Here is a 26,311-nt window from a genome sequence, read left to right as displayed (position 1 = left end):
CTGCAACTACGTCCGCGCACGGACGCTGAAACGCCGAATTATTTATTAAACCTTCCCCTAACAACTTGTGCTTTAAAGGTCACTTCAGAAAGAAAGAATAATAACAAAAAAAAAAAGGAATCAAGGTCACACGCCGCTAATCCTGACTCCGGGGCGGCCTTTCCCCTTTCTCCCGCCTTCTCCTCTCACGCCGTAGCGTTACCTCAGAGGACGGCACCGGGAGCGGGGGGGGCGGGGGGGGCGTGGCGGGGCGTGAGGCGAGGGGTCGCGGCGCCGGGGGGGGGGGTAAAGTTCCCCAAACTTCGCCCCGACGGGGCGGAGCCGGCAGGGGCCGCGCCCCCGCCCCGCTCTGGCGTTTAGACGGGCGTCGGCGGCTGCCGCCTCCTTCCCCGGCGGAGTGCGGGCCGGGGCGGGCCGGGCGGTGGCCTTCCCCCCCCCCCCTCCCCTCTTGGTAGGGGCGGGCTAGGGGGAGGAGCGCGTCGGGACGGACCGGACCGGGCGACGGCGGGGGGACTAGGGGGAGCTGCTGCACCTGATACACCGGGGCGGGAGCGCGGCGAGGGAGGAGGAAGAGGAGGAGGAGGAGGAGGAGGAGGGAGCGGCGCTGCCCGCCGCCTGCGAAAGCCTCTCCCCGCCGTTAGTCAGCGCTGGTCTCGCTGCTTCTCCCTCCTCCCGCCCCTTCTGCGCGGAGCTGGGCTCTCGCTCCTGTTCCCCTCGGGGCCGGCGGCAGCGCGTCGTCCTTCTCCTCCTCCTTCCTCCCCCCCGGGCCCCATGGCTTCGGCCGGCAGCGGCATGGAGGAGGTGCGCGTCTCGGTGCTGACCCCGCTGAAGCTGGTGGGGCTGGTGTGCATCTTCCTGGCGTTGTGCCTGGACCTGGGAGCCGTGCTGAGCCCCGCCTGGGTGACGGCGGACCACCAGTACTACCTGTCCCTCTGGGAGTCCTGCCGCAAGCCCGGCAACTTGGACAGCTGGCTCTGCGAGTCGACGCTGCACAGCGGTGAGATACGGGCGTCGTGTGTGTGTGTGTGTGTCCCCGGCTTCGCTCCCCTCCGCCCCTGCCCCGTCCCTCCTTCGCCCCTTGCTGCCTTATCCCCCCACCACCACCTCGGCCGCACCCCGGGCACTGAGACTTAACCCCCCCCCCAGTGCCCTGGGTGCCCCCCCCAGCCGCCTCCCCTTCACCCTTCTCCGGGACTGTGTCCCAGTCCCCCCCTTCCCCGCACCGGAGCCGTGCCCGGTCTCCCCTCCTCGCCCGCTGCCGCCCCTACTCCCCGCTCCGGCCACCGGGAAAAGTCCCCGGTACCTTTGTCCTCCCGCCCTCCGAGCCGCTTCGTCCGTCCCCATCGGGGGTCTGTGGCCGTGAATAGCCCCTGCTGGGGGCCGGGAGGGGGGACACACGGACACGGAGGGTCCGTGCTGGGCTCGTCCCTCTGCCTGCGAGATCGCCGAGGGTGCGGGAGAGGTGTGTGAGGTTGGCTTCTGTGAGCCAGAGGGGCGGCTGGTTTCGGGTCCGCCTTTGACGGTGCTTTCACAAAAAGATCCCGAGTTTGGACTAGTTTCGGTTATTTTTCCGTGTGGCGGCAGCTCTCATAGAGAAGCTGTTGGGGATCAAGTATCCTATAATCGCACCCCCCCGCACCCTCCCCAGCGCGTCCCCATCCCCCGAAGTCACTAGTCTTGAAAAGTTGGGGCTTCCTAAACCCAAACCGAGTGTTATTTTGTCCCGAGTGGGGATGCCTGGACTCTCCATCCCCCTGCCTGTGCTTGTGTGTGTCTTTCTCTAGCAGGTACTGAGCTTCCCATCGTCTTTCGTACTCCTTTGCCTTCTTGCCACACTCCCTGCTTTGATTTCTTGATGCTCATTCGTTCTTCAGCTTTCTAGGTCTTTGGTCATATATTTTTTTATTTTTTTTTAAATGTCATTTCACTATTGCTTGGAGTACTTAAAAAGCGGGTTGTGAATGATATAAACAAGCTGCCTGTTGAATATTTTTCAGTAAATTCTTTTGTAGTACCACAATTGTTTCGGTTTTCACGGGTTGTTTTATTTACTTTATGCCTGATAGCAACTTCTGGAGTCCCAACAGAAACACTGAAAAATGAAGCCAGCCTGTTTCTCCCCCTCCCTCCCTGTTTTCTTCCCTGTCCCTGTTTTCCCCACACACACGCTTGCATTGCTAAATCATCCATTTGGATCACTGGGCTCTCCGGCTGGGTAAATCGTACAGGCACAAGATGTTTGTTATGGGAAAGAAGGCAAGGGGCTGACTGTATATTCTAGATGCTTTCCTTTTTCCTTGCTTCTCTGAAATCCTTGTATAGGTTCTGGGAAATAACTGATCTCTGCTTGAGTAGAAATTGCACAGGTTCCTTTGCTGCTGGGCTTGGTTTTTTTTCTGTCATTGTGTGGAGTAATATTTGAGGGTTCAAATGTCGTTTGGGGTTTTGTTTTGAATCATATGATGCCAAAACCAATTGTAAAGAAATGTCGGTTTCAATCAGTTACCAGGGTATCTACACAAACTTCGGAGAGCTTTCTTTTCCTTCCCCAGTATAAATGGAAATTTATGTAGGAATGTCAGCTTGTACGTGTCTCCTTAGCAACGTGAATCCTTTGCCCCTTCTCCCTGTCTCCTGAAATAGTATCCCCTTGACTGCAGAAAGACTTTTCAGATGGCTTGAATGAGAACCTGCTTCAGATCCCCCCCCCCCCCCCCGCCCCGTCTCCACACACACTTTATTGGGCTCCCCCCTCGATCCATCTCCCCACCACGCATGCGTGTGTACACACACACACACAGTGGAACATTAAGAAAAGCAGGGCAGCTTATGGAATAGCATAAAAGGACACGAATCTCTCTCGTTGCTTTATTGGTCACCTGCCTGTTTATGAGAAGGTGGAAGATGAATGGGTGAGGATGGACGAGAATGAAATGTAGTTTTGTCAGATGCTGTGTGTTGAAAATTTGTCCTCTCCTGGTGCTTTCTTCTATCCTGTGCAAAAATTCCTGCCTGTTCAGTTTTATTCAAGTTCCTTGAATGAGCTTTACTCATTTTCCTCGGATACTTTCCAGTCTAGTGGAGCCAGGTTTCACAAGCTACTGGGGAAGAAGTGAATGATTGTTTTATTTGAGGTGACTGGAATAAACCCTTCGCTTTCCTCATGTTTGGCACACAATGCTGCACTCTGAGGAGACCTGAAATATGAGAAACTGTACTGTTCTGCCTTTGCCTTCTGCTAGTGTGTTACAATTCCCCTTAAAGTCACTAGGAATGCTCCCAGTAAGTTCACCAAGTTGGATTGGGCTAATTTTTAGACCATTTTGTGTGCTTGCCTTAATATTTTCAGTGTGCTTTCCTCCTACCTCAAGAATCTAGCAAGCAGTATATTTTGGAGATAGTGGAGAGCTCCCACAGGGAGAGCTCCCACAGGGAAAGCTCTTTTGGCTTGATACCGTTGCAAGCAGCTTTGTAGCTAGCTAGCTGTGAAAAGCAGTAGTACGCACAGGAAAAAGGCATCTTCACCCATGGTTTTAAGAGATTTACTTCATCATCCCTTGAAGGAGAGCACCTCAAGTGGCACCATCAAGGGCAAGCTCATGCCAGAAGCTGTTAAAGCATATTCGAGGTTTAATTAAAAACCTTTGTTGTAATTAGATGTAGGACCCCTGACTGCTATCAAAAGGGCAACTTAGTGGAGAGCAGAAGGAAATGTACAGAGCGTGATTACATTGGCTGTTACAGCAGGAAATAATCCCTCAGTTTTCCTTGAGCGTTGCTAGTGTTTAGTGTGTGTGTTCCTGCATTCATTCACTGTTTTGAGGGCTTTTTGTATAGCTTGCAAGCAATCCTTTGCTCTCATACTGCTTTGAAAGTTGTGTAAGTACTTCACAATATTGATGGTTCAAGTATGTAAAGTAGTGAGTCAGATTAATTTTTAGAAACCTGAAGATTATAAAATACCTCATCTTAATTTGCTTTTCTTCTTTTTTAGTCTTTAGAGTCTATGTAAATCACCTGTTCAGTTTTTTTCCTGTAATTGCAGGAGCTACGAAGGTATTCTTGCATATCCCTCATCTCCCTCATCCCTTGATGAAATTCTAAAATTCCCACTAATAGCAACTTCAGGAGCTGAAAAACTAACAAAGTTGCCAGTATGGAAGGCTTCATGATAAAATCCTGAGATCCAGCAATGCTGCTTTACAGTTTCACCAGCTGTCTGGGCATAAAATTATTTTCTATGATCAAAGCTTAACTTGGCTAATGCACAAGTTGTCTTTAAGTCAGCTGTATTTTAAACTCATGTGCTAAACTGAAAAAAAAACTTACAGGGTTTGGAGTGTTCCTTTGGTGTCTTTAAAAAAAATTTTTTTTCGGACCTCATTTGAAGTGGATTATGTGTCACTTGTGATGGTTCATTTACAGATTTATCAAGAGTTAAGAGTTATGTATGAATATTTATTTCTGTCACAGCATCCGCCTAAAATTAAATGCATCTGATGTGCAACTGCCTGGTTTGTCTGTGCCTGGACAGGTAGTCGCCTTCTTCCTGCAGAATTAATAACAGTAAATTTGAATTTGTGCAATAGACTGCAGCCATTATAGTTCTTTAAATCAAAGATACACAAATATGACGTGGAAGACATGTATGGTTCCATAGAATCTGTTCTGCAGGTAAACATCGTGTATTTTGCTTTCAATACATGTGTATGCTATTCATAGGAAACAGCGGCTTCTTTGCAGCATTTCAGTTTATTGTGAAAACAGCCTATATAACAATACGTTTGAATGGTTTCATGTTGATTAACTGTATTCATTCTGGTGAATGGGGGTATATGGCTTTGTTACTTAACCTGTATATGTGTTCACGCAACATTCAGTTTTCTTTAAGAATATTATACTGGTTAAGAACTGTCCATGAATGCTTGAAAGACAAAACATTCTCAAGGAAGTAAGAGCAACAGGGTCTCGGTACATGTTTAAACTTAGTGGTGAACAAGCCATAAAGGTAAGCTTAACCTACAGCATAGTGCAGTAGAACAACTTGAGTCTAGTTTTATGCTCACAATTCTGTTCTAATGTGTTCTTATTTTAAGAAAAGCATCAGGGGCTGCTCTTTCAGTAGCATTTGAAGGGGTTTAACCTTAATTATACATTAGATGCAGATATCTGAATTGACATGGCTCAATAGTCTTGGATGGTATCTGCTTGTTTTGAATCTAAGGAGTTGTTCCAAGGGGAAATTACTAGCTCAAAAGCAGCTTCCTCATTAGAAGATCTGGATCATTGCTCAGAGTTGATGCTGATACATATTTGTAAAAAGCTCAGCAAGGCTGATAGTTTGCTGTAAAATAACATAAGAACAACAAATGTAATTTTTCTAAGTCTGAAGAAAGTGGCTTGTATGACATAAGGAGGAATTAATAAAACATTCCTTCTGGTTTTGAAAACTGTACTCTTATCATTTTGCATATTACTCTCTTTAATAATCATCCCCAACGCTTTATCTGAAGGTGGATATAAAATCAAAAGCCATACTACTTCAAGCTCAGCATCTAAGACCCTGAGCAAGCTGATCTAACTTGGAAGTTGAGTCTGACTTGGAGATTGGCCCTACTTTCTGGGGGGAGCTGGACTAGATGACCTCCAGAGGTCCTTCCCAACCTAAATTATTCCGTGATTCTGTGGTGACTGAGACTCAGTTTATGCCTGATGTCTACCTGACTCCTTCAGTGTGTTCAAAACGCCTTGAATTTGTTAACTACCCCTCACAGTAGTCCCAGATAGGATATTCTAAGGTGTGCTCCCTCTTTTACAAATGGGCCAGTTACTTTAGCTTCAGACTTCCCAAGGCCATGGTCTGTGGGAGCAGCAGATCTAAGACTCCTCTTCAGTAGTCTGGATCTTTTAGTATGATGGAGGCTACCCTTTCAGACACCCTTCTCCAGCCGGCTAAGAGACATGGTTACAGCACATTTATGTGTAATACATGAAGTTTGTGTGAGATTACCTGATCAGGTCAAGAGCACCATACACCTTATCGTTGATAATACTCTTTAAAAATGCGGGAAGGAAGACTTCTAGCCTTAGTGGGTTGTCGTTACTGCTGTTGTTCATTGCCACTGTAAAATCAGTAACGTATCCTGTTGCTTTAAGTCTTGTTTATTAATTAAAGAAGTCTTGCACCAGTAAGTTAAAAGATGTTCCTTGTGTTAGGGCTACTAGAAGTGGTTTAAATATTTGATGAGATTTTGTATTTAGAAACATGCAGAGAGTAACCTTGCCTCTGTTACTGAGTTGTGACCACACAAGATTCAAGGTAACAAGCAGGAGGTGGGGTAAAGTCTATCCAGCTCTATTGCTTCATGTGTTTTTCCTTGTTCCAGTTCTGTAACATAAAGGCCATCATTTTGATGGGAAGTACTCCTTGAACTATTTTAAATGCTAATTGTTTTTCTCAAGGAACAATAGAATGAGTTTTGAAAATTGCAAAAGATTGCCAGTTTGCTTGAAGAACATCGGTAACTGTGGGAAATAATTATATTCCTGTTCCAATGCGAAGCGTACTTCTTCCTTCTTCAGATTGCTAAAATGTGATAGTGTATGTAGAAGAGGTCAGAAAAGGTGAGCTTTTCTTGAAAAGCTTGTGTAACACATCTCCCACACTTCTCTCCTAATGACATAATTCTAAGATTTCCAGGGTTTTGTGAGGTTCTTGGAGTTGTGGGTGTGTGCGTTTTGTTTTTTTATTGAATGAATGAATGAATATCCAGTAATTAAAATGGCATAGTAGTGAGCTAATCTCAGAAGAATGCTGTGTATCCAATGGACGAAATGCCTGAGTACATGCTGTACTATTCTGTGAATGAATTATAGATTACATGATTTTCTGTAATGCTGTGCTTGTCTTGGAAGTCCTCTGTTGGCAAAAGTGATGTGCAATGCATGTTGCCCTTAAACAATAAAATGAAGATCTATATAATGGCACCATTTAACTCTTTATTTGAAGATGCACTGCATTTAAAGGATTTTACTCCATGATTTTAGAAATAAAGGCAGGCCGTGGCACAGCAGCTGTACAACACCCTCCCCAAAGTGTATATATTTTGTATAAATAAGGAACGCAAGCTTTAATCTTCAGGAGAGATGTGTGTCAGTGGGCAGATGAGCAAGCACCTGCTATGTTTCAAGTTGCTCATATATCTGTAACCCCCCCGGGCATAAAACCATCTTGTTGTCTTGCAAAATCTCTCCTCTGCACAACAGCAGAGTTGTTTACCATATTTTTATTGGTTTTGTTGTTCAGCCTGATCTCCTGTAGAGAGGAGAAATAAAACTTGCGGTGATGTCGAAGCACACAGAAAGTTCGAGTCCAGCAGTCTCGGGGCCACACATAGTCTGATGAACACAGCAACTGAAACGGAGACAGCAGGCAGATTAATGCAGTCTGTATTTTATGCAAAACTGCTGTAGACTCCATCCTGAGAAACTGAGACCATTTCTGCTTTGAGTGCTGCTCGCTTCTCTGGGAACCAAACTGTGCCCTCCTCGCTCAGTGGCATCTTTGGGTGGAAGGCAGGGGAGCTCTGCTTGCCATTGAAAGGTGAGCGGAGTCTGCACAATGGTTGCCTAATTATTTTCTGGATTTAGCAAGCACGTCGTTCCCTGAGCAGGGTAGGTGGTAGAGCACCCACTGCCCGGAGCGTCCTGCCAGCGGGCCCTTACCTTGTCTGGAACGGAGCTGGCCTCTTCCCCACTGATCGTGGTTACCTTGCTGTGGAGAAAAGGAAAAAGGAGGAGGAGGTCAAGCAACTCTGTAGGTGACTGCTAAGGATGTTTTCCCTCAAAGGTGAGAGAGCCCTGAGTCTGGGCTGCCTTACAGTAACTCTCAGCATTTTTGTACGTCGGTGGAAAGGTGCGGAAACAGCACCGGAAAGTTGGAAGGGAGCAGTTAGGTAAGGGGCACTTCAAAGCAAGGCTCAGGTTTGGATTCCCTCATATCTATTTGTTCATGGACCCCATAGATCTCACGCTTAGCTTTTTCCAGCAGACAGAAGAGCAGAGTAGTTTCAGTCTACCCTAGCAGTTAAGAAGTTCTTCTGTGAAATGGGAGCAGAGGTTCAAGTCTGGAGCCAGAGCTGGGAAGCAGAGACCTTGCAGTTTCTGAGAAGCCATCTAGCCCGTGGTGTATTGCAGCTAAGGAGCCGTCTGCCTTTCCTCCTTCGTTAGTCAGCTGCCATCATTAGCCGTTAGCATTCCACGTCTTGGCAAGACACAGGCGTACCTGGGCTTGCTCCAGTTAGCTGTTTTTTGGACATGTCTCTCTGCTTGTTCTCTCTTTCTTTGACTGGCTCTAAATGACTGTCCACTCAGCATCAGGAACACTAAATCATCCTCCAGGCGTCTCAAACAGTAAATGGAAAGTGGCTGATGTCTTATGTGGAGCCTCTGAATTATCCTTAGGAGGGACTTATGGATTTTGGCACCCAGCATAAAATGCTCAAATTTCTGTTTGGGTGTTGTCAAAATCCTGGTGAATTAGAGCTGTGAGAAAGCCTCACTGTTAAGCCCACCTGTGTTGTGTAAGACTTGGGTTATTGAGGGCTTTGTCCCTCATGCTGCTGCATGTGGATGAAGACCAATTTCTCAGGGAATCGCTCGGTACGTAAATCTCCTGTTGAAGAAGTAGTAGAGAATACTTGTGTCTCTTCCACAAACAGCTGCTTTTTAACATACGTGTGACCTCACGTAGTTATTTCACGTGTTCAAATTCATGGCTTTCAGAAGAAAGACGTGGTGTGGAGGGTTTGAGTTCTGTCTTAAGGAAATTATGCATTCAGCCACAGCTGGCTGGTGCCCACAGCTCTGGCAACGCTTTTTAAGTGTCGAAGTGACTTGAGGATCCACACGCAGAAGTCATTTTCATACTTTAGAAAAATCTTATTCTCAATCCCTAAAATAAAAAGAAAACGTAAAAGCTAGAGTATGTCTGTGCAGCAGCTGGCAGTAATAAGCATACCATACAAATGGACAATGACCAGAAACTATTTATTTATTTATTGTGATTTTTGTATAAGGCTCCAATGTGGAAAGCTCCAGTAAGAGCAACTTACTGGAAGTTTGGTATGGATCCTGCCAGAAAGTGCTTCTCCCTGCGGTGTGCAGAAATGTATGCTACGGAGTCTGAAAAGACTGTACTTGTGCTGGCTGTACAAGAGCAGAGGAGTATGGACTGAGTCATTTATGAACACTGGGTTTCCCAGCTTTAGCCAATATCCCCTTCATCCGGAGCAGAATTCGTCTGAGCAGCTCCTTAAAAACCATCATTTTGGCTCCGGTGAAGTTCCAAAGGACTGACTTCTCCATGGAATAATTTTATGTGAGAACTTAATGGCCGCTGCAGTCCTTATTTTACCTCGGTATTTCTGCCGAATTCCACAGAGCTTGGCCTTCCACAGAAGTCTGTGCACCTGATCGTGCTGAAGAAAGAAGAGATCTTACTGATCGTGTGTCAAATGCACTTCTAGAAACTAGATTCTACCTTTGTGTTATTATATAATCATTACACTTTTTAAACTTTTGTTGTCTGTTTGATGGCTAAATTGATGGGTGTTTATAAACTTAGAAATAGTTTTGAATATGAAGCAATTAGGAATATCTCTTGCTATCTTATTTATCTTAGTTGATTGTTATGACATTCGGTGGGTTATATTTAATTTCTTATGCGTGGGTGCCTCCACTTTCTATGCTTTACTTGACATGTTCTTTCAAATTCATTATTCTTGAATTTAAATGCTATATTACAATTTCTAAGAAAAGAATATTTATTGGCTGAGGGCAGGTACGTGATAAGTGGAAGCTTTTCAGTGAATCAGAAACTTACTTGAGTGTTATTGTGTTTTGTTTCTTACCAAGGCTTTGTTTAGTGCTAGAAGGTGGTCAGTCTTTACCTTCCTCATGTAACAGCTGCATGCATTTTCTTACTTCAGCCTCTATGAGGAGAGAACTCGGTGGACAACCATTATATAAAAGAAAGGAATATGTGATTGTTTCTTAAGAGATTAATTCAGTTCACTTGCGGTATCTGAAAGAGCCCTATAAAAATGTTTCACATATTCCACAGTATTTTTTTATGTCCACCACTCCTTTTACTGTAGAATACAATGTAGGTAAGATTTAATTTGGGGGGAACTTGCTGAAAACATGAAATCTATGACAACGCTAGCCTTTTGCATTGCTCTTTCTTGTGTTAAAAAATGACCTAGTTATTAAAATAAACATTTCAGAACTTTGAGATGTTTTCTCCTTCTTTTGTGGCTTTTCTGGGTTTTATCCTAGCACTGAAGTATTATTTTGTCCAAGAAACAGAGCAGAGAGAGCTTCTCTTAGTTAAAAATGAATATACAGCTTAAAGCCTTAGGTAATTTCATCTGGGGGGAAGAAGGGAGGAGAATCACACATTGCAGTGTGCCATTAACACTGTGCTTCAGTATCGTTAAGAAACAGGCAGAATTGCCAATGAGACCAAGCTGTCCTTACAAAAAGGCACTGACTTACATATGAGGAATTAACTGAAAAGAAACATTATCATCATGGTTTGGGGGGTTGGTTGTTTATTTATTTATTTATTTATTGAAGATTGTAACTGTAATGAATTTTACACCATATATGTTTTGAAAATATGTGTTAAGTACCTAGGTTCATATTTATATATATTTCCAAATATTGAAATCCACATCCCTAAACTAATAGGCAGATTGTTATGTAAACACTATCATACCATCAGAACTGTAGTATATATTTCCCATGGTTATAGACGTTGTGATACTTCTTGTGCAGTACAAAAACATGTTTGGATTTTCAGACCAAAAAATAATATACATTAAATGAAACTTTTCTTAAGAAGTCAGTCTCAAGTGACTTAACGATTGTCAAAAATGTGTTAATTCTAGTTGTTTGGATGGGATAGGTGGTATTATCAGTGTAATTTGTAACATAGTCTAAAATGATGGAACACTCAAAATATCTGAAGTTATGCTTTCTGTTGGCTCTACAGTTATAAACCAAGAAAGCAACTTAATTTGGGCATGTCTGTGAGATGACAGTGCTTTTTAAAATCTAAAAGTTTATTAAGATTTGTGGGAGTGTGATTTTACTTGTTCCTAACATTTTTCTTAGATAGTGGAAGTGTAGTGTAAATAAACTGTAGTGATGTACACTGAAAAATACTGATGTGCATTCTTAAAGTGTAACCAAATTGTGTTTTGAATCCAGGAAACTAATAATTATCATCTATATGGTCCCATTTTGCTCATGTTTATGCATGTTTGTATCTCTATGAGAACAAGCAGTCTCACTGAACTGCTGAAGCTCCTGAACCGAGTATAGTTACTTATTTGCAAGATTGGTGCGTGCCTAGAAATGGCGCAAGCATATTTTGGATACTCTAAAGTAGGCTTATGATGTTTATGTTCTGTGTACCAGTAACACTATGTAACAGAGCAATCTGCTATTCCCATTTTGATGCTGTGCGTTATAAATCGCTCCTGGGTAGCCCAAGGAACACTACAGGTTTTTATTGTAGAAAACTGCTGTATGCGGTTATATTGTTGCAGCTATCTAACTTACAGGATGTTCTTCCTTCAGTGGCAGTGATTCAGTTTTCTTTGGATGTTTCTTTTCTTTTGTATAAAGTCCAGTGGCCTGGATTTTTTCTTAAAAAAAAATTGCTGTTAAGTAGAAGGCCCATGCAGAAGATTTTACTTCCTTAATCCAACGTAAGCGTTATTTTGTCACCAGATCAAATGGCCTCCAGAATTGCAAGTTAAGGTTTTTCTAAGATGACAAGGAGATTTAAACATGTAGTTTCCATGGTAGGCAGTAGAGGAAAATGCAGTCCAGTATTCTTTGTGCAATAATGTCTGACCTTCATGATGTTCTTTAGCCAGAAACCCTCTCGGCTGCAGCTCAAGGCAAAGGCTGGTAGCATTGTATGCTCCTGTGAATGGAGGCTGGAGCTAAAAAAAAGAGGCAGTTCCAGACATTGTGTCCCAGAGCACAACGTTCAATACCTGATCCTCAGGTAGTAGTGAGGAACTTTGAGTCTCGGTTTTGTCCTACTGTCAACATCATATCTCTTTCTCGAGAAATTAATTTTGTTTAACTAAGTCAGTTCTTTTTTAGTTGGGAGTGTAGGTGTCTTCCAACACTCATTTGTCCTTTTACCTCCCACACCAGTACTATAGTAAGGTAGTTTGTTTATTTTTTAACCTTTCCAAAATCCATACATATATCTGTCCTGGAAGTTAAACTATATACTAACCCCACACTTATATCTTCTTTGCCTTAGTTATTTTCACTTGTTTGGTGGTCTTGCCAATGTGGTTTTGGAAAGCAATAGGATACTCAACTTTTTTTCTATTTAGTTGCTACTCCAATGTTACACACCTTCCGTTTGCATTAGACTTTGGCATCTGATCAATGCAAAGATAACATTTAATATTTTATTATTTGTAGTGGCTTTCAAGAATCTTAGTTTCTGAGTTTTCCCATCTGGCACTTTGATTTATTTCATCAATTTTGTATGGCTTTTAACTTTGGGGCAATATGGATTTATGTGTCTAGTCTTTGTATCTGTATAATTTTCTAGTGCAAGGATTCCTTTCATGTTGTTCCAAAGTGGTCCATTTTGTTTGTTTATTTCTGTATTTTATATCTGTAATGCACTCTGATATTGGAAGAATACTTTCTAAATCATCAGTACAATAACCACTTGGTGTTTCTGAAGGATCATGTCAACGTTAAAGCCCACTCTTCATAACGTTCCCATCCGTAACTAAAATCATATTTCCATCCCACTAATAGTAAAGCAGTGGGACACACAGCAAACTGACATTAGAGATTGCATGCTGATGGTAGGAGAATGAGAGATTGTTCCCAGCCTTGGGTTTTGGTCCAGTAAGAAAACAAGGAGTAAAATAGCTTGGAAGGTTGAGTACTTAGTAATTAAAGTATTAGTAAATAGCATGCCTGGATTTCTAAAAAGAATGAAAATAAATGTGTGTACTTGCACAAACACACCTTTAAAATAACTTTCTTTTTTAGCAATGCTTTTATAGCTCTTCTATTCACTTTCTTCTTTTAATCTCCTTCATCCTTTTCTGTATAATATATGAAGGCTTTTTGGTGATAATAGCTGCCAGCCTTCCATTCCTAAACTCCACAGCTGCACTGTCGGTATCTTCAGCAGATTAGATCCCTCTTGAAACTGGATGTACTGTTTTTTAAAACATTAACTTTTGCTCTTTAAAAAAAAAAAAAGTGTTTTTTTGGTTTTTGTTCTTATTTTAGTAACCTTAAGATCTCTAAATTTATTTTGGAAATAATCTTATTTTCTTTGAACTGTGTAATGCATTTGGACATTTTATTCTGAATATCATGTGATTGCTAGTATTTTCAAAGTAATGAGAGATATATTGGATCCATAAGTCCTTTTCCCACAAGCTGATTTTGGCTCATCTTCCTTGAACTACTAAATAGTAGTGATAAACAGTAAATAGTGATCTGATTCTTCTTCTTGATGCCCGTTATTGGAGAGAGACAAGGTCTTACGTACTCTTTCACAGAGAGAGACAGCACAAAGCCCGTGCCTTTCTGAAATCCTACAGAAGCTCTTAAGTTAGATCTTGGATGTTGTATGGACCCCTGATGGCCATCAGCTTGCAAATGGATTTTGTTTTATGTGATGTAAGGCTGCAAGGATGTTTATAACTGCATCCATTGTATATGAAAATAACTGGGAAATACACTGGGCCAAATCCAGAAGTTGCTGTTGGGGAAAGAAAAGAAAAACTGGCACTTCAGGATAACTGACGTTTTAAAATGGACTTCAGATTTGACTTGTTCTGCATCTAATGATCGTTACTTTCTTTATAAGGGCTTGACTTCCACCTTTTTTTTTGTGTGTGTGTTGATTATTTTTTTTTCCCCTTTGAGCATCTCCTTCCTTTACCTTATTATTGTTATTCATATTATGTGGCCTTGGTAATTCCCCAGTGACAGGTGTATATGATGAGCCTCTCTGCGTTTCCCTTCCTATGTCATCCTAATCAGCTCAAGCACGGGTTTGACTTTCTTCTGTGAGAAAGTTATGACAGACTGGGGTCAGCTAACACACTAGCTAATCCTGAGCCAGCCTCAATTTCTCATTCTCAATTGGACAACAACCAGGGGACCAAATTATTCAGTCTTACTCTAGCCAAAATCCCAATGTGGCCAACTAAGCCTTGAAAAAATGTGGGAGGTTGTGGCACTTTGCTCCTGAGTTGCATCTGTTGTATAAAGGTGTTTCGCTAATTAGGAGAAAAGAAATCCAAAGCACAGTTGTTTATTTACCCTAGACTTGATGCAGCCTCTGTGTTCCTCATATTCTGCTCTTCCTGTCAGGTCTATGGGCTTGTTTTACTGAAATTGTATTATTTTTTTCCCCCTCTCTTTTTTTTTTTTTTTTCTCTCCCCCTAGACTGGCAGATAGCTACTCTTGCTTTGCTGTTGGGTGGTGCTGCCATTATTCTCATAGCTTTCCTGGTTGGGTTGATCTCTATCTGCGTGGGATCTCGGAGGCGGTTCTACAGACCGGTTGCAGTCATGCTCTTTGCTGCAGGTAAGCAGATTACGAGCACCATCACAAAAATTTCATGAGAGATGCTTCACTTTTGTGAAGGAAGACATGCCTTGTTCTGCATACTAATTCAGAGGCATTTGGTTTACTTCTGTGTTAACTCCGGTGAGGTTTTTCAGGATACTGGTTCTGTACAGCATTAATAATTTTTGCAGTTGCACTATTCTTCATAAACAATTATTTATTTGCATTATATTTATTGTTTTGTGAAGTACATGCAGTGGGGGAAACTACAGAGGATAAATCTCAAAAGTACCATTTTAAATCTGTGACTTTATGCTGCTTGATGTCCCCGTTTTTATTCTTCATGCAAAGCCATTTCTGTTATTTTAATGTTCTTCCTTTTACAGTTTTAAAACAGGAAAATTAATGCCCGAATGTGAACCCTTGAAGCCCTACGTGTGAAAATAAATAGGATTAGGTTGCAAGGTGTTTATATATGTCCCTGTGCCATGAGGAATTAATTTCATTGTGTCTGCTTGCTTACTTAGTTATTAATTTAACAAGCTGTCACAGTATAGTCCCTGTTTGGTTTTAAAAACATGAAAATGGAACAGTTTATACAAACTATCACAAAATCTTAAGGGAGACCTATGAATCTGAATTGTCTGTAAGACTGGTCCAGTGAGGTGTAATTACAATATCAAATCATGTCCTTTTTGTACATTCTGGTGTTTTGGGGCTTAGTCAGCACGGATGTTTCTGTTCCTCCTGAGATTCACCAAACCTTCATCCTGGTTTGCCTTCATCCTGTCACTCATATCTGCATCAGAGCCAGCAGCTTAAGCCCCTTTCTGATAGCCCATAATGAAGAGGATAACAGAACCTAGTCTTCAGGATGTATTAAAAAAAAAAAAAAAAAAAAAAAGCCACTTTACAAGGATATGAAAAGATAAAAAGCAAGGAATTTGCAGGGAATTCAGGGATGAAACAAAGCTCCAGGGAAAGCTCCTGCTGCCCCCTGCTGATAATGGTACCTGGACTGAGCCGCAGCGCGTCAGGATGCACTTTTATTTGCTCAAGAGATACTGATAGGTGATGTTTCATTTGCTTTTAGGAAATGAATGCAGCCTAGGATCAGATTTCCTGAGCGGAAATTGTATCTTTTTGTTCTATGTGTCGCATTGCTTGCTTGGTTGGATGAGTAAAGGCCCTGGTGCCATTATTTTAAAATTTAGTATTAATTCAGAGGTTATAAAGCATGCTGGGCAGTTAACTTTGAAGGAAATGGGATTATTGAATTTCTGTAGTGGTTTCTTATTTGGCTTTTGACTTAATTTCTCATAATATTGCGTAGTAACTTAGCAATTAATTCAGCCATACACTGCCTATCTTGCCATATTGCTCATTTAGTATATAGTTAAGTTTGTACTAAAAAAATAAACAACTTTCTCCAAGAAAAAATTTCCCCAAATCCTGCTATTGAGCTTAAAGTTTAATCTATTCTCCTCTGCATAAAATTAGTTCTAGTCTTTAGTGCAAAAGTTTGGGGGTAGGGGGGTTTGATGCTTACTTGCATCAAAAAGGAAAAATATATTTTCCTGGGGTCGAGTGGACCCTCAGCAAGTTTGCTGACGGCACCAAGCTGTGTGGCGCGGTCGACGTGCTGGAGGGAAGGGATGCCATCCAGAGGGACCTGGACAGGCTTGAGAGGTGGGCCTGTGCCAACCTCACGAAGTTCAACAAGGCCAAGTGCAAGGTCCTGCACATGGGTCGGGAGATGAGTGGATTGAGAGCAGCCCTGCAGAGGAGGACTTGGGGGTATTAGTGGATGAAAAACTGAATATGAGCCAGCAATGTGCAATAGCAGCCCAGAAAGCCAACCGTATCCTGGGCTGCATCAAAAGAAGCGTGGCCAGCAGGTCAAGGGAGGTGATTCTCCCTCTCTACTCCGCTCTTGTGAGACCCCACTGCAGTACTGCCTTCAGCTCTGGGGACCCCAACATCAGAAAGACATGGAGCTGTTGGAGCGAGTCCACAGGAGGGCCACAAAAATGATCAGGGGGCTGGAAGACCTCTCCGATGAAGACAGGCTGAGAGAGTTGGGGTTGTTCAGTCTGGAGAAGAGAAGGTTCCAGGGAGACCTTATAGCAGCCTTCCAGTACCTAAAGGGGGCCTACAGGAAAGATGGGGAGGGACTTTTTGGAAGGGCATGTAGTGAAAGGGGTAATGGCTTTAAACTGAAAGAGGGTAGACTTAGATTAGATGTAAGGAAGAAGTTCTTTACTGGGAGGGTGGTGAGGCACTGGAACAGGTTGCCCAGAGAGGCTGTGGCTGCCCCATCCCTGGTAGTGTTCAAGGCCAGGTTGGATGGGGCTTTGAGCAACCTGGTCTAGTGGAAGGTGTCCTTGCCCATGGCAGGGGGGTTGGACTAGATGATTTTTAAGGTCCCTTCCAACCCAAACTATGCTATGATTCTATATGATTCTATGATATTGGTGCTTTAGCTCATGAGTGGTGTTCACCTCTTTCCTTTGCTTCTGTGTGTGGGTGCACGTGCATTTTAAATAGCCATGACCTGAAGCATGTAAGTAGAGAGGTGGTGAGGCCAAGACAGCCTGCCCCATTCTTCTACATTTTCTGGCAAATCTGAGGAGAATCCTTTGGGGATTTGATGCTGACACTGTTAGTGTCGTTTCCTACAGGTTTTCTCTTTGTTGTCAGTGATTTTTAGAGGTGAATATGGACTGGCGTATCTTAAAGTAATTATGGAAAGAATCCCCTACTGAAGAGGGAAAAGTTAAAATTGCAGCACAGTGGACTTTGTGCCTTATGCAACTGTCCATGGATTTAAACCTTCACCTGTGGATTTCACAGAAGATCTTTGAGGATAAACCCTGCCCTGACCTGTGAATCTGCCAAATATTCTGTATGACTCTGGTTAGGAGTCTACCAGCTGCATCTGGAAGAAGGACATAGGATGCATTGCTCAGAGACATTTAATGATCTGTGTGGGTGTCAGGTAGAAAACGTCACTATGTGGGAGAAAGGACAAAATGGAAAAATGGTTTCCAGGCACTTTAGAGTCTGAACAGTTGGCTCCAGGCATTTTTTTCTTCTAGTTTTGATTTATTTTGATTTATTTTTCTTTTTTTCTCAGCTTCAGGTTTCAGTTAGTGACTCTGTAGGTGAGGAAGAAGATTGACTCACTAGGTCTGGAAGAGACGAGAAACCAAAAGGACAAAAAAAGTAATTCAGCCTAGATACTGAGAATAATCCAGCAAGTGATCAACAGATGTGAATGCGTTTAAAATATGTACTGTCAGCTCTGTGTAATGGGGAGAGGAACAGGAATACCTCAGGTAATGGAAAAACGTGGAGCATAGAGAGAGGCAGTTGCAGGACACTCTTGCGTGGAGCCACCTTGGCCCCTACACTTCTTCCCAGCATTTTTGATCTAGTAGAGGTCGCTAGTTTATGTACTTGATGGGAGCGTCTTAGTGCTCATGAACCAAACTGGCCCTGAAAGCTGCACCCTCAAAGTACAAACTCACAAACTTGACAATGTAGGAGTCTCATGATATGGTTACCAGATAACTGACTGCTAACAGAGCCTTAATTTAGGGGTAGAAAGAGAAGGTGTTATTGTTGGAAGTCCATAAAAGCAAACAAAAAATGTAATTTAAAAGGCGTGTGCCTTCTGGGGCTATGTTTTAACAATTTTAACAATGTTTAGAAGAATAACCTGTTGAGGTTAGTAAGCTTTTAACACATTTCACAGGATGCTTTTGCATGTAAGCTAGGGAAACAGTGGCTAAGTGAAAGTATTACAGGTGAGAGAGTAAAAAAAAATGACAGCAGATAGTATTTGGAGAATACTTAAAGGAAGTGCTTTACTCATGTGAATGAGCAGGAGGGATGGTGTGGAGAACAGAAATACAGAACTTACTAGCCAGCAACACCATTTTGATTGTAGACCAATTAGAAAGCCACATAATAAGGGGTTTTTTTGACAGCAAAACTCTTATAGTCAAACATTTGAACAAAGAAACAAAGATGACTGAAATTGTGTTTTCCTAGTTTTAAAGCATTTGTTGTGATTTCTGTGTGTTTAATATGGTGAGTACATATAATTGCATATATTTCATGTAAGTAGAATAAAACTAGTATTCCTCTTCCTGGGCAATTGTCTTGCAGGCATTGTATTGCTACTCATAAAAATGGGTCTAAATTGAAAGTGAATAGTCTAGTTTGAGATGACTAGTCTTTTTTGAGTAGCATTTTGAAGTGGAAATTTTTTTTTAAGATTTCTTTTGCAGCCTTTTTTTCTACAGGAAAAGACTAGCGCTTCTGAAGACAGGTAGTACACACCCTTCCTGACATAGGTCAATGTAGCACAGAGTTCCTTTAAATTCATCGGAAGCAGATCAGTAGTTGCAAGCATTGGTTTTAACGTCTTTTGGGGTCATACTGGTCATTTTTCATAACTCCCCTAACTGCTGTTTCTAGCCTAAACAGGTCCCTTCCCACTCTACAGGGAGAAACAGTGACGGGAGGCAAAAATAGTGCAAAGTGATGACAGTGTTACGCAGTGTGGTTGTTTCCACTGGCTAGTTGCTGCCAGCACTTCCTTTGAGTTTTACAACAGTGTAGCTGGACCAGTAGTAGCAAAAGCAGGAACCCTCGCTGTAAAAATGTCTAAAATACCTGTTGTGGGTGTTGCTGCTTTAGCAACATGTTCTGCTTCCAAAAGAATCACTGTTTTTGTTTTGACAAGTCCAATCTGTACATTAAAATTCAGCATACTTCGTATGTTAGATGGAGGGAAGGTGGAGAGCTTCCTTGGTTGGCACTTGACACAGGCAGTTTCTGTATTGACTCAGCAGATGCCACATCCCCAGTTCAGGAAGCCACTAAAAAACTTGCTTATTTCCATTCATCTTAGGAAATCCTTTTTGACTTTGGATGATCTTAAAGATGTGTCTGAAAGCTGAGCATATGTTCAGGTGGTTTTGGGTATAATGATGCTCTCGTTATACAGAATTGGAATGCATAATCTTTTCATAAGAGTAGGTGCTTCCCCTAGTGTACCCTGTCAAAATTTCTCCAGTGTTGCAGAGTGTTTTGTGAGCTGGCGGACAAAAATTACATTAAAATGGAATAACACAAAGTAACACTTCAATAACTTCAGGATTAAAAAAATCCTGTGGATTTTGGTATCCACATCAGAAAATCCATTATCCAAACGTTATTCAGGTTATCAGTCTCAAGTAAGAGTCCAAAGACTAGTCTGTAGGCTGGGGGGGGGGGGGGGGGGTGAGAAATTTCCAATTAGTGTTTTGTAAAGTGTTATCACCGAGGGTGTAATGAACATTGGAAATCATCTCCCCATACCAGTCCCAACCAGAGTGCATGTCAGAATGAAAAGGCAAATGACAGACTTGGAGTGTGCAAAATGTTCACGCAGTAGAATATAGTTAACTTTATTTTATTTTCCTGTAATTTCTCAGTGTAATTTCAGAAGGGCTTCTGTAGCCCAAAGTAGTCTTCCTCTCTGTTATCCGCTGGCATTTTATATTGGCTCTGGCTTCGTAACAATTCTCTAAATAGTGTTCGTTCTTCTTACAATAACTAATAAACTAAAAAATGACCCAGTCAATGTTAAAGGAAGTAGTTATTATGGCATTACACTGCGTACTGTTGAACTTTCATCAGAGTATGTCTCAGGCCTGCGAATACTTAAGCACGTGCTTAACTGTGTGGATGTGCTCACCCTGCCTGGAATCAGAGGCTGGGGTAGTTTGCAGAGGCACTCGCATGCCAAAGTCTTCAAAAATTGCTAGGGTTAAATGCTGGAAGGGAGCATTGCCGTAAGGTCGATCATATATCTGAGGGGCAGAAAGGATGTTTTGTACATTCTGGTGATGTTTAGTCTTTTGTGGGTGGCAGAACAAGAGGCCTGAAGAATCAATACATCATACAGCTTGTTCTCGTCTTCAAACCAAGTGTAATTTTCACCTTACCTTGGAAACTGTTGTCCCAATTTTCTGTTAACAGTGCGCCTGGATTTAAAAGATGCCAGTGAAACTGAAGCCTTCTTGTGAAAATTGGGGTTCTTCATCTGTATGTTTTCCTTTTCAGGTTACTGTATGTGGGGGTTTTTTTGATGTAGCACAGTAATTAACAGATTTGCTGAATTCCGCTGCAGACATGTGGATCGGGCTGCAGATCTGGCTCTCAGAGACAGTGCTGTAGAAAGTAATGATTTTTAAGCTTTTTACTGCCTTGGATTTGGTCTGGTTTATTAGCTTTTTTTCATCATGAAGCATTTCTGACACACCCCCTAAATTCATAATACAAGGCAATGTTTTGCCAGTTGGAAGTTCAGTGACTGATCAGACTTTATAGATTCCTTGGTATTCTGTGTAACAATATCATTAATTCTGATTACAGTACACAGTAATGCATATGAAATATGTAATTTAGTGAGTCTCTACTGAACATAAATATGTATCACCTACTACAACGAATTATTTCTAGGCTAAGTAAACAATTTGATTCTGAGCTATATTTCTTAATATTCATTTATTCTTGCTTCTTGTTTTGACTTATAATAGCTGTAGAACAAGTGATCTTAGTTTTGTTATTATGGAGGGAGTAATGGCTGCAAACTAAAATACGAAGGAGAGACAGAAAAGAATTGGGAAAAGATTGCTTTCACTGTTTATTTCATGGACATCTAAGGATTGTCATTATACCATAGCAATAGCATTTGTTCATTAACGAGGGAATATGGAAGAATGTGTTCTCTGTGAATGAAATGAAGGTGATTTTTTTTTCAAAAAGAGCAGTACTTACAAGCTAAAAATGCACCAAGAGCATTTTAAATATGAATTTCAGTTATGTGATGTTTTCCTTGTTTTCTAGAAATTAATTAAGGCTGCTTCTGACATGTGGTTTTTTTCTCTTTCAGTTGTTCTTCAGGTGTGCAGCTTAGTCCTTTACCCAATCAAGTTCATCGAAACGGTCAGCTTGAAAATATACCATGAGTTCAACTGGGGCTATGGCCTGGCTTGGGGTGCAACTATATTTTCATTTGGGGGTGCCATTCTTTATTGCCTGAACCCTAAGAACTATGAAGACTATTACTAGAATCATTTAATGAAAAGAAAAATAACAAAAGGATTACCCCATCTTTTCTAACTCACAGTTTTTTTAGAACACTTGTGGAGCACCAAACAGTCTGCTCTGTTGATAAAATAGCCTTTGCCTTTTGGGTGTGAACACTATAACCAGCTTTTACAACCATTTAAAAGAACTGCAAACACTAGGATTGCTGATCTTACATAGGCAGATGCTGCAAGCTGCTGATACATAAGCTTCATTTTTCCTGACAACAAGCAAAAGGATCTACGTGACAACGATCATTGTGAGAAAACCAGTTGGAATGAGAATGCAATGCCAGCATCTGCTATTGCCTTCAGGGGAGCAGCTGGTATAGGCTCCATTTAGAAGTTTCCCTGTATCATAGAGGATTCAGATGTCTGATAAGCAGGCAATGGCATCTTGTACAATAGGCTGTGTTGGCCCCTTGTTACTTGCTCAAAAAAGCTCTTAAGGAATTAGTTGCAAGTGACTGTGTTGAGGGCAGTGAATGTAACTGGTTAATGACTTGTCTAATATCTGCATTCAGCAGTCTTCTGGGAGAATAATAATAAATAAAAAAAGAAACAAAACCAAAACCAAGCCACCAACCTCACAGGATTTCATGAATTGGTAATCAACTTCACCATGCCAGCTGTAGCAGATTGTTGAAGGAAGTCCAAACGTGGAGACATGTGCTTCTGACTGTGTAGTTGGAAGTTGTCTCAGCTCTGAGTATTTTGCTGGGAGGGTGGAGGTAAGGGGGAGTGGAAAAAAGACCTCATCTGTCCCTGAGGCATTTAAAATGCATGAATGAATTGCAGTTGTCCTAAGTACCCATTTAACTTTCGAACATCATCATGACAAGAATGCATATGGAACAAGTTTAGTTATATTTTTGAAACGTATTTGTTAGTACAAATGAAAATATATAGTACAAGTATAAATGCAGAGGGAGAAGAGACTATTCATCTTAAAATTGTAATATGAGCTGTGATGCAGTGGTTAAAATACTAACTTTGTACACGTTCTTGAGAGTCTTGGATTGGTACCCCCAATTTTGGTTGGTGTTACAAAATAAACATAAAATGGTTTATCTTCTGTATATGCCCTTGTATAGACTCTATGTTATGGGAAATGCTTAAAAGTTCACCTCAAGTTAAGGTAGAACTGGATGAAATAAGTACTCGCTATTCCATGTGTAATCTAGTACTTAACTAAAAATTGTTTTCTAAGGCTGTTGCAAAGAAAAAACTGCCATTTTTATTTTAAATCTAGTTAGGTTGTGAGTGTCTCTGATCATCAAGAATACAGCTGAGACCCCGTCGTGTCCATCTTAAAACATTAGCACCGCAGGAGGTAATATCTTGTTTTTAAAGACTGAGTTTATAATGGACTGGCTGATGATTATGTACATCTAATTACTCCTTCCTTAGTATGTTTCCCACTTAAAAACATCCAGAGACTGTACACATGAAATGAAACCCAAGATAAAATAGGGAGAACTTTTACATGAATTTAATCCGCATCACTTTTATTTTTGTTTACGGTTTGCTTATTTGGATATTTTCGATTAATTATGAACATATTTTTATACAATTCTAATCTTTAGAAATAACTATTTTTTTTAATGGAGAAATTTAAAATATATTCTATGTGGACCTCTGCAAAATCAGGTATGCTGGGGTTGCGCATCCACCTCTCTACAAATGGTTTTCCTGGTGCCATGGAAGGGACTGCTGAATTTCTCAATGTTAAGCCCGCATCTACAGTGTTAACGCCTGTGCCACCGGTTGCAGGGCGCAGAGGGACCACAGGGCTGCCTTCAGGTATTGCTGACGTAAAGAGATGGTTTATAAAACTCTGGGGCTCTCTGGAGTTAAATCTTTACTACCATGGCAGAATATTCCATATCAGCAGTCTTTCCAGGACCAGTGGTGATTAATTAGGTTAGATGGAGCAAAATGATAGTTTGACTTTGAAGGGATTATATGGCGATGCCTGGAGAACAACAAGGATGGCAGGAAAAATTATTGTTTCACAGTTTCACAGGCACCAGAGAGCGTTTGTAACTCTGCTTTTTTTTCCTGAGACTGACTTAAGGCGGATATTCAGTATATAGTTAACTCTGTATCTTTCTGAACAGCTGTGTAGTTCTGCTTTTATTTAGCAGCATGGAGAACATTGTAGTTTGGCATGGGAATTAGGTTAACATAGAGAAGCCCACTGTGAGATGTCTGTACCTTTCCAGGAGGACGGTGTTTTGGTGCTGACGTTGCGTGGCACTTCACCTGTGCTGACAAAAAGGTACAGTGCTGAACCCGTATCGTATCCACTAATTTATCCAATCATTTTTCTTTATGTAGAGTTTGAGTGAAAACAACTGTCAGGCCTAAGGCATATGCAAATTAATGGCATGCGCTCTGAAAGTCACCTGGCTGTTAATATGAAAGGTATTCAGGCAAAAAATTTACAAACATGAATGCCTGAAGACAAGGTTCTTCATATTCGGGTCAGAGATCTGATTTTCAGTCTCAATGCCTGCTTTTCCTCTTGAAGGTAATGCAGTCTATTAGGACCCACCTCTCAAACTCCTCAGGTCCTTTGCGTTTGGGCATCCAGTATATATGGGTTTAGGTACCTACTTTTAGCTTATGTTGCTACTGCCGTTTCTTCTTTTTTCCCCTTACCGTTGCTGATTTTGGTAAGCATTCTGTTTCTCAGCACTGAACTAAAAGTAAATACAACATTATGCTGATTTTTTTTTTTTTTTCTAGCCACAAAAAGGCTACATACCTGTGTCTTGAGTGTACATACAACAAATGAATCATTCTGTATGTTGTGCTTGTGTCATGCCACCATTATTTCAGTTATTTGGCAGAATGATTCTCTCACACAACAAATCCATTGTTTTTCTTCTAAATATATATGAATAAATACATATATAGCAAACTTGCAAGCAGGGCTAGTTATTTGTATTTTTTAAGCTTAAAGTATACCGTCCGGTGCTGACAAGTACCTAGCACCTCTTCTGGATTTCTTGCACAACTTCGTTTAGCTTTTGTAAATTTTAAAAACAAATATAGAGAGACTTATGTGTTTGAAATATAAATGATATATATGGATTAGCATGTAACTGTATATTATTAAACATGCAATGAACTGACTGGTAAGTGAAGTCTAATCTTATGGCTAGCAATGTAATTTATTCAGACTGTATTTTTGTACAGAGCAGTGCACACTAACCTATTGCCTCTGTGTCCTCTATAATGCCTAAAACTGTGCCTAGAAATTTCATTTCTGTCTTTAAAGGAAAAAAAAAAAAGACAACTAAATGCTTCATGTTGTTGATGGTATTGGTTTTTCTGATGTTGTTCTTATTTATTTTTGAGAAGTGTATGGTATGTTTATTAAATGAATCCATCAAAATACGGTTCGTTTTAAATGGTCATTGTTAGCAGGGAAAGACACGTGGTTTTTTATTAAAACTTTTAAGTTTGCAGTTTTAATACCATTCCTGCATTTCACGATTTTTGTAGCTTACATAAAGTTTTATGTGAAAAAGTAACTGAAATAAAAAAATTGTTACACTAACCAAATGTGCCTGTTTTGCTCTGAGTAGAATATGTATGCAGCTGAAATGGCGTGGTTTTCTGTTGGGCAGGCTCAGAAGGAACAGTCTGCTTAGGCTAGTGAATATGCTTGGTATTTGGTTGCCAGACTAAGGGAGTCTTACCAAAATACACAGGGGGAGAGAGGGAGAGATGCAGGATCCTGCCAGTGTAACCCCTCCATCTCACCTGGCCATAGAACCAGTAGCACTGGGTAGGTGTCTGGGTGTCACAGAGCCCATACTGCCTTTATAAAAATGCAAGTATTGTAACATCAGAAAGCCAAATTGCTTTTAATGTGGTAAATAACAAGGCCATGTGTTGAAATGGGAATCTATACTGAGCACCTTGTTCCAGTGGGGGAATTTATTCATGACATACAGGTTTCTTTTTCACGTTTCCAATAACTAATACTTTATTCCATTGTGATTCTGAAAGCCAGGTTACTTTTCACCCTGAAAAAACCCCCAGATACTGGTTTTGAACCTGAAACGTGGTGGTGCAAAAATGGAAAAGCATGTTTAAAACACTGAAAACGTTACACCGTGGTGTTTCTACTGTCCGGTAACCCGCTGTCATCCTCTGCATCGCTGGGTACCTCTCATGTGAGCGGGCGGCAGCGTGAAGAAGGGGCTGCCAGCAGAAAGCGATAGGAGGGAGAACGGAGGACAGAGCCTTGGCTGCCGTGGGCTACTGCAAGGGGCAAGTGTAGGCACGAGGGTGGGGTGCCCAGGGTGGAAATCGAGTCATGGAAAAGGAATTCAGAGCAGGGAGCGAGTATGATAGGGGTGGAGGATGAGGCGGTGTCTGAAGATTTGTTTTCTTTTGAAATGCGAGCACAATTGAAGGAGGAAGGAAGTTCATAGGGAACTATGAATCCACAGCCACTGGGGAGCGAGGGAGCAAGCGAGAGGTGGTGGAAGGCGTATTTCTTGAA

General features: G+C 41.5%; 1 protein-coding gene across 1 annotated transcript; it reads left to right on the top strand.

The window, feature by feature from the left end:
* The first annotated feature begins 515 nt into the window (after nt 1-515).
* On the top strand, nt 516-25,362 carry TMEM47 (transmembrane protein 47). Its single transcript, XM_069784914.1, has 3 exons — nt 516-997; nt 14,522-14,662; nt 21,594-25,362. The coding sequence occupies exons 1-3, from the start codon at nt 772-774 to the stop codon at nt 21,770-21,772; spliced, it is 546 nt and encodes a 181-aa protein (XP_069641015.1). The 5' UTR covers nt 516-771; the 3' UTR covers nt 21,773-25,362.
* The last annotated feature ends 949 nt before the right edge of the window (nt 25,363-26,311 follow it).

Source organism: Haliaeetus albicilla, chromosome 6 (genome assembly GCF_947461875.1).
Source record: "Haliaeetus albicilla chromosome 6, bHalAlb1.1, whole genome shotgun sequence".
In the NCBI taxonomy this organism is placed as follows: Eukaryota; Metazoa; Chordata; class Aves; order Accipitriformes; family Accipitridae; genus Haliaeetus; species Haliaeetus albicilla.
Note: the sequence above shows the minus strand (reverse complement) of the source record. Positions and strands in the feature narration are given on the sequence as shown.

Excerpts from the sequence above, each read along its gene's own strand:
- TMEM47 (XM_069784914.1), top strand. The coding sequence starts at position 772 with ATGGCTTCGGCCGGCAGCGGCATGGAGGAGGTGCGCGTCTCGGTGCTG. Across the intron at positions 998-14,521 it reads CGAGTCGACGCTGCACAGCG|ACTGGCAGATAGCTACTCTT; the intron begins GTGAGATACGGG and ends CTCTCCCCCTAG. Across the intron at positions 14,663-21,593 it reads AGTCATGCTCTTTGCTGCAG|TTGTTCTTCAGGTGTGCAGC; the intron begins GTAAGCAGATTA and ends TTTCTCTTTCAG.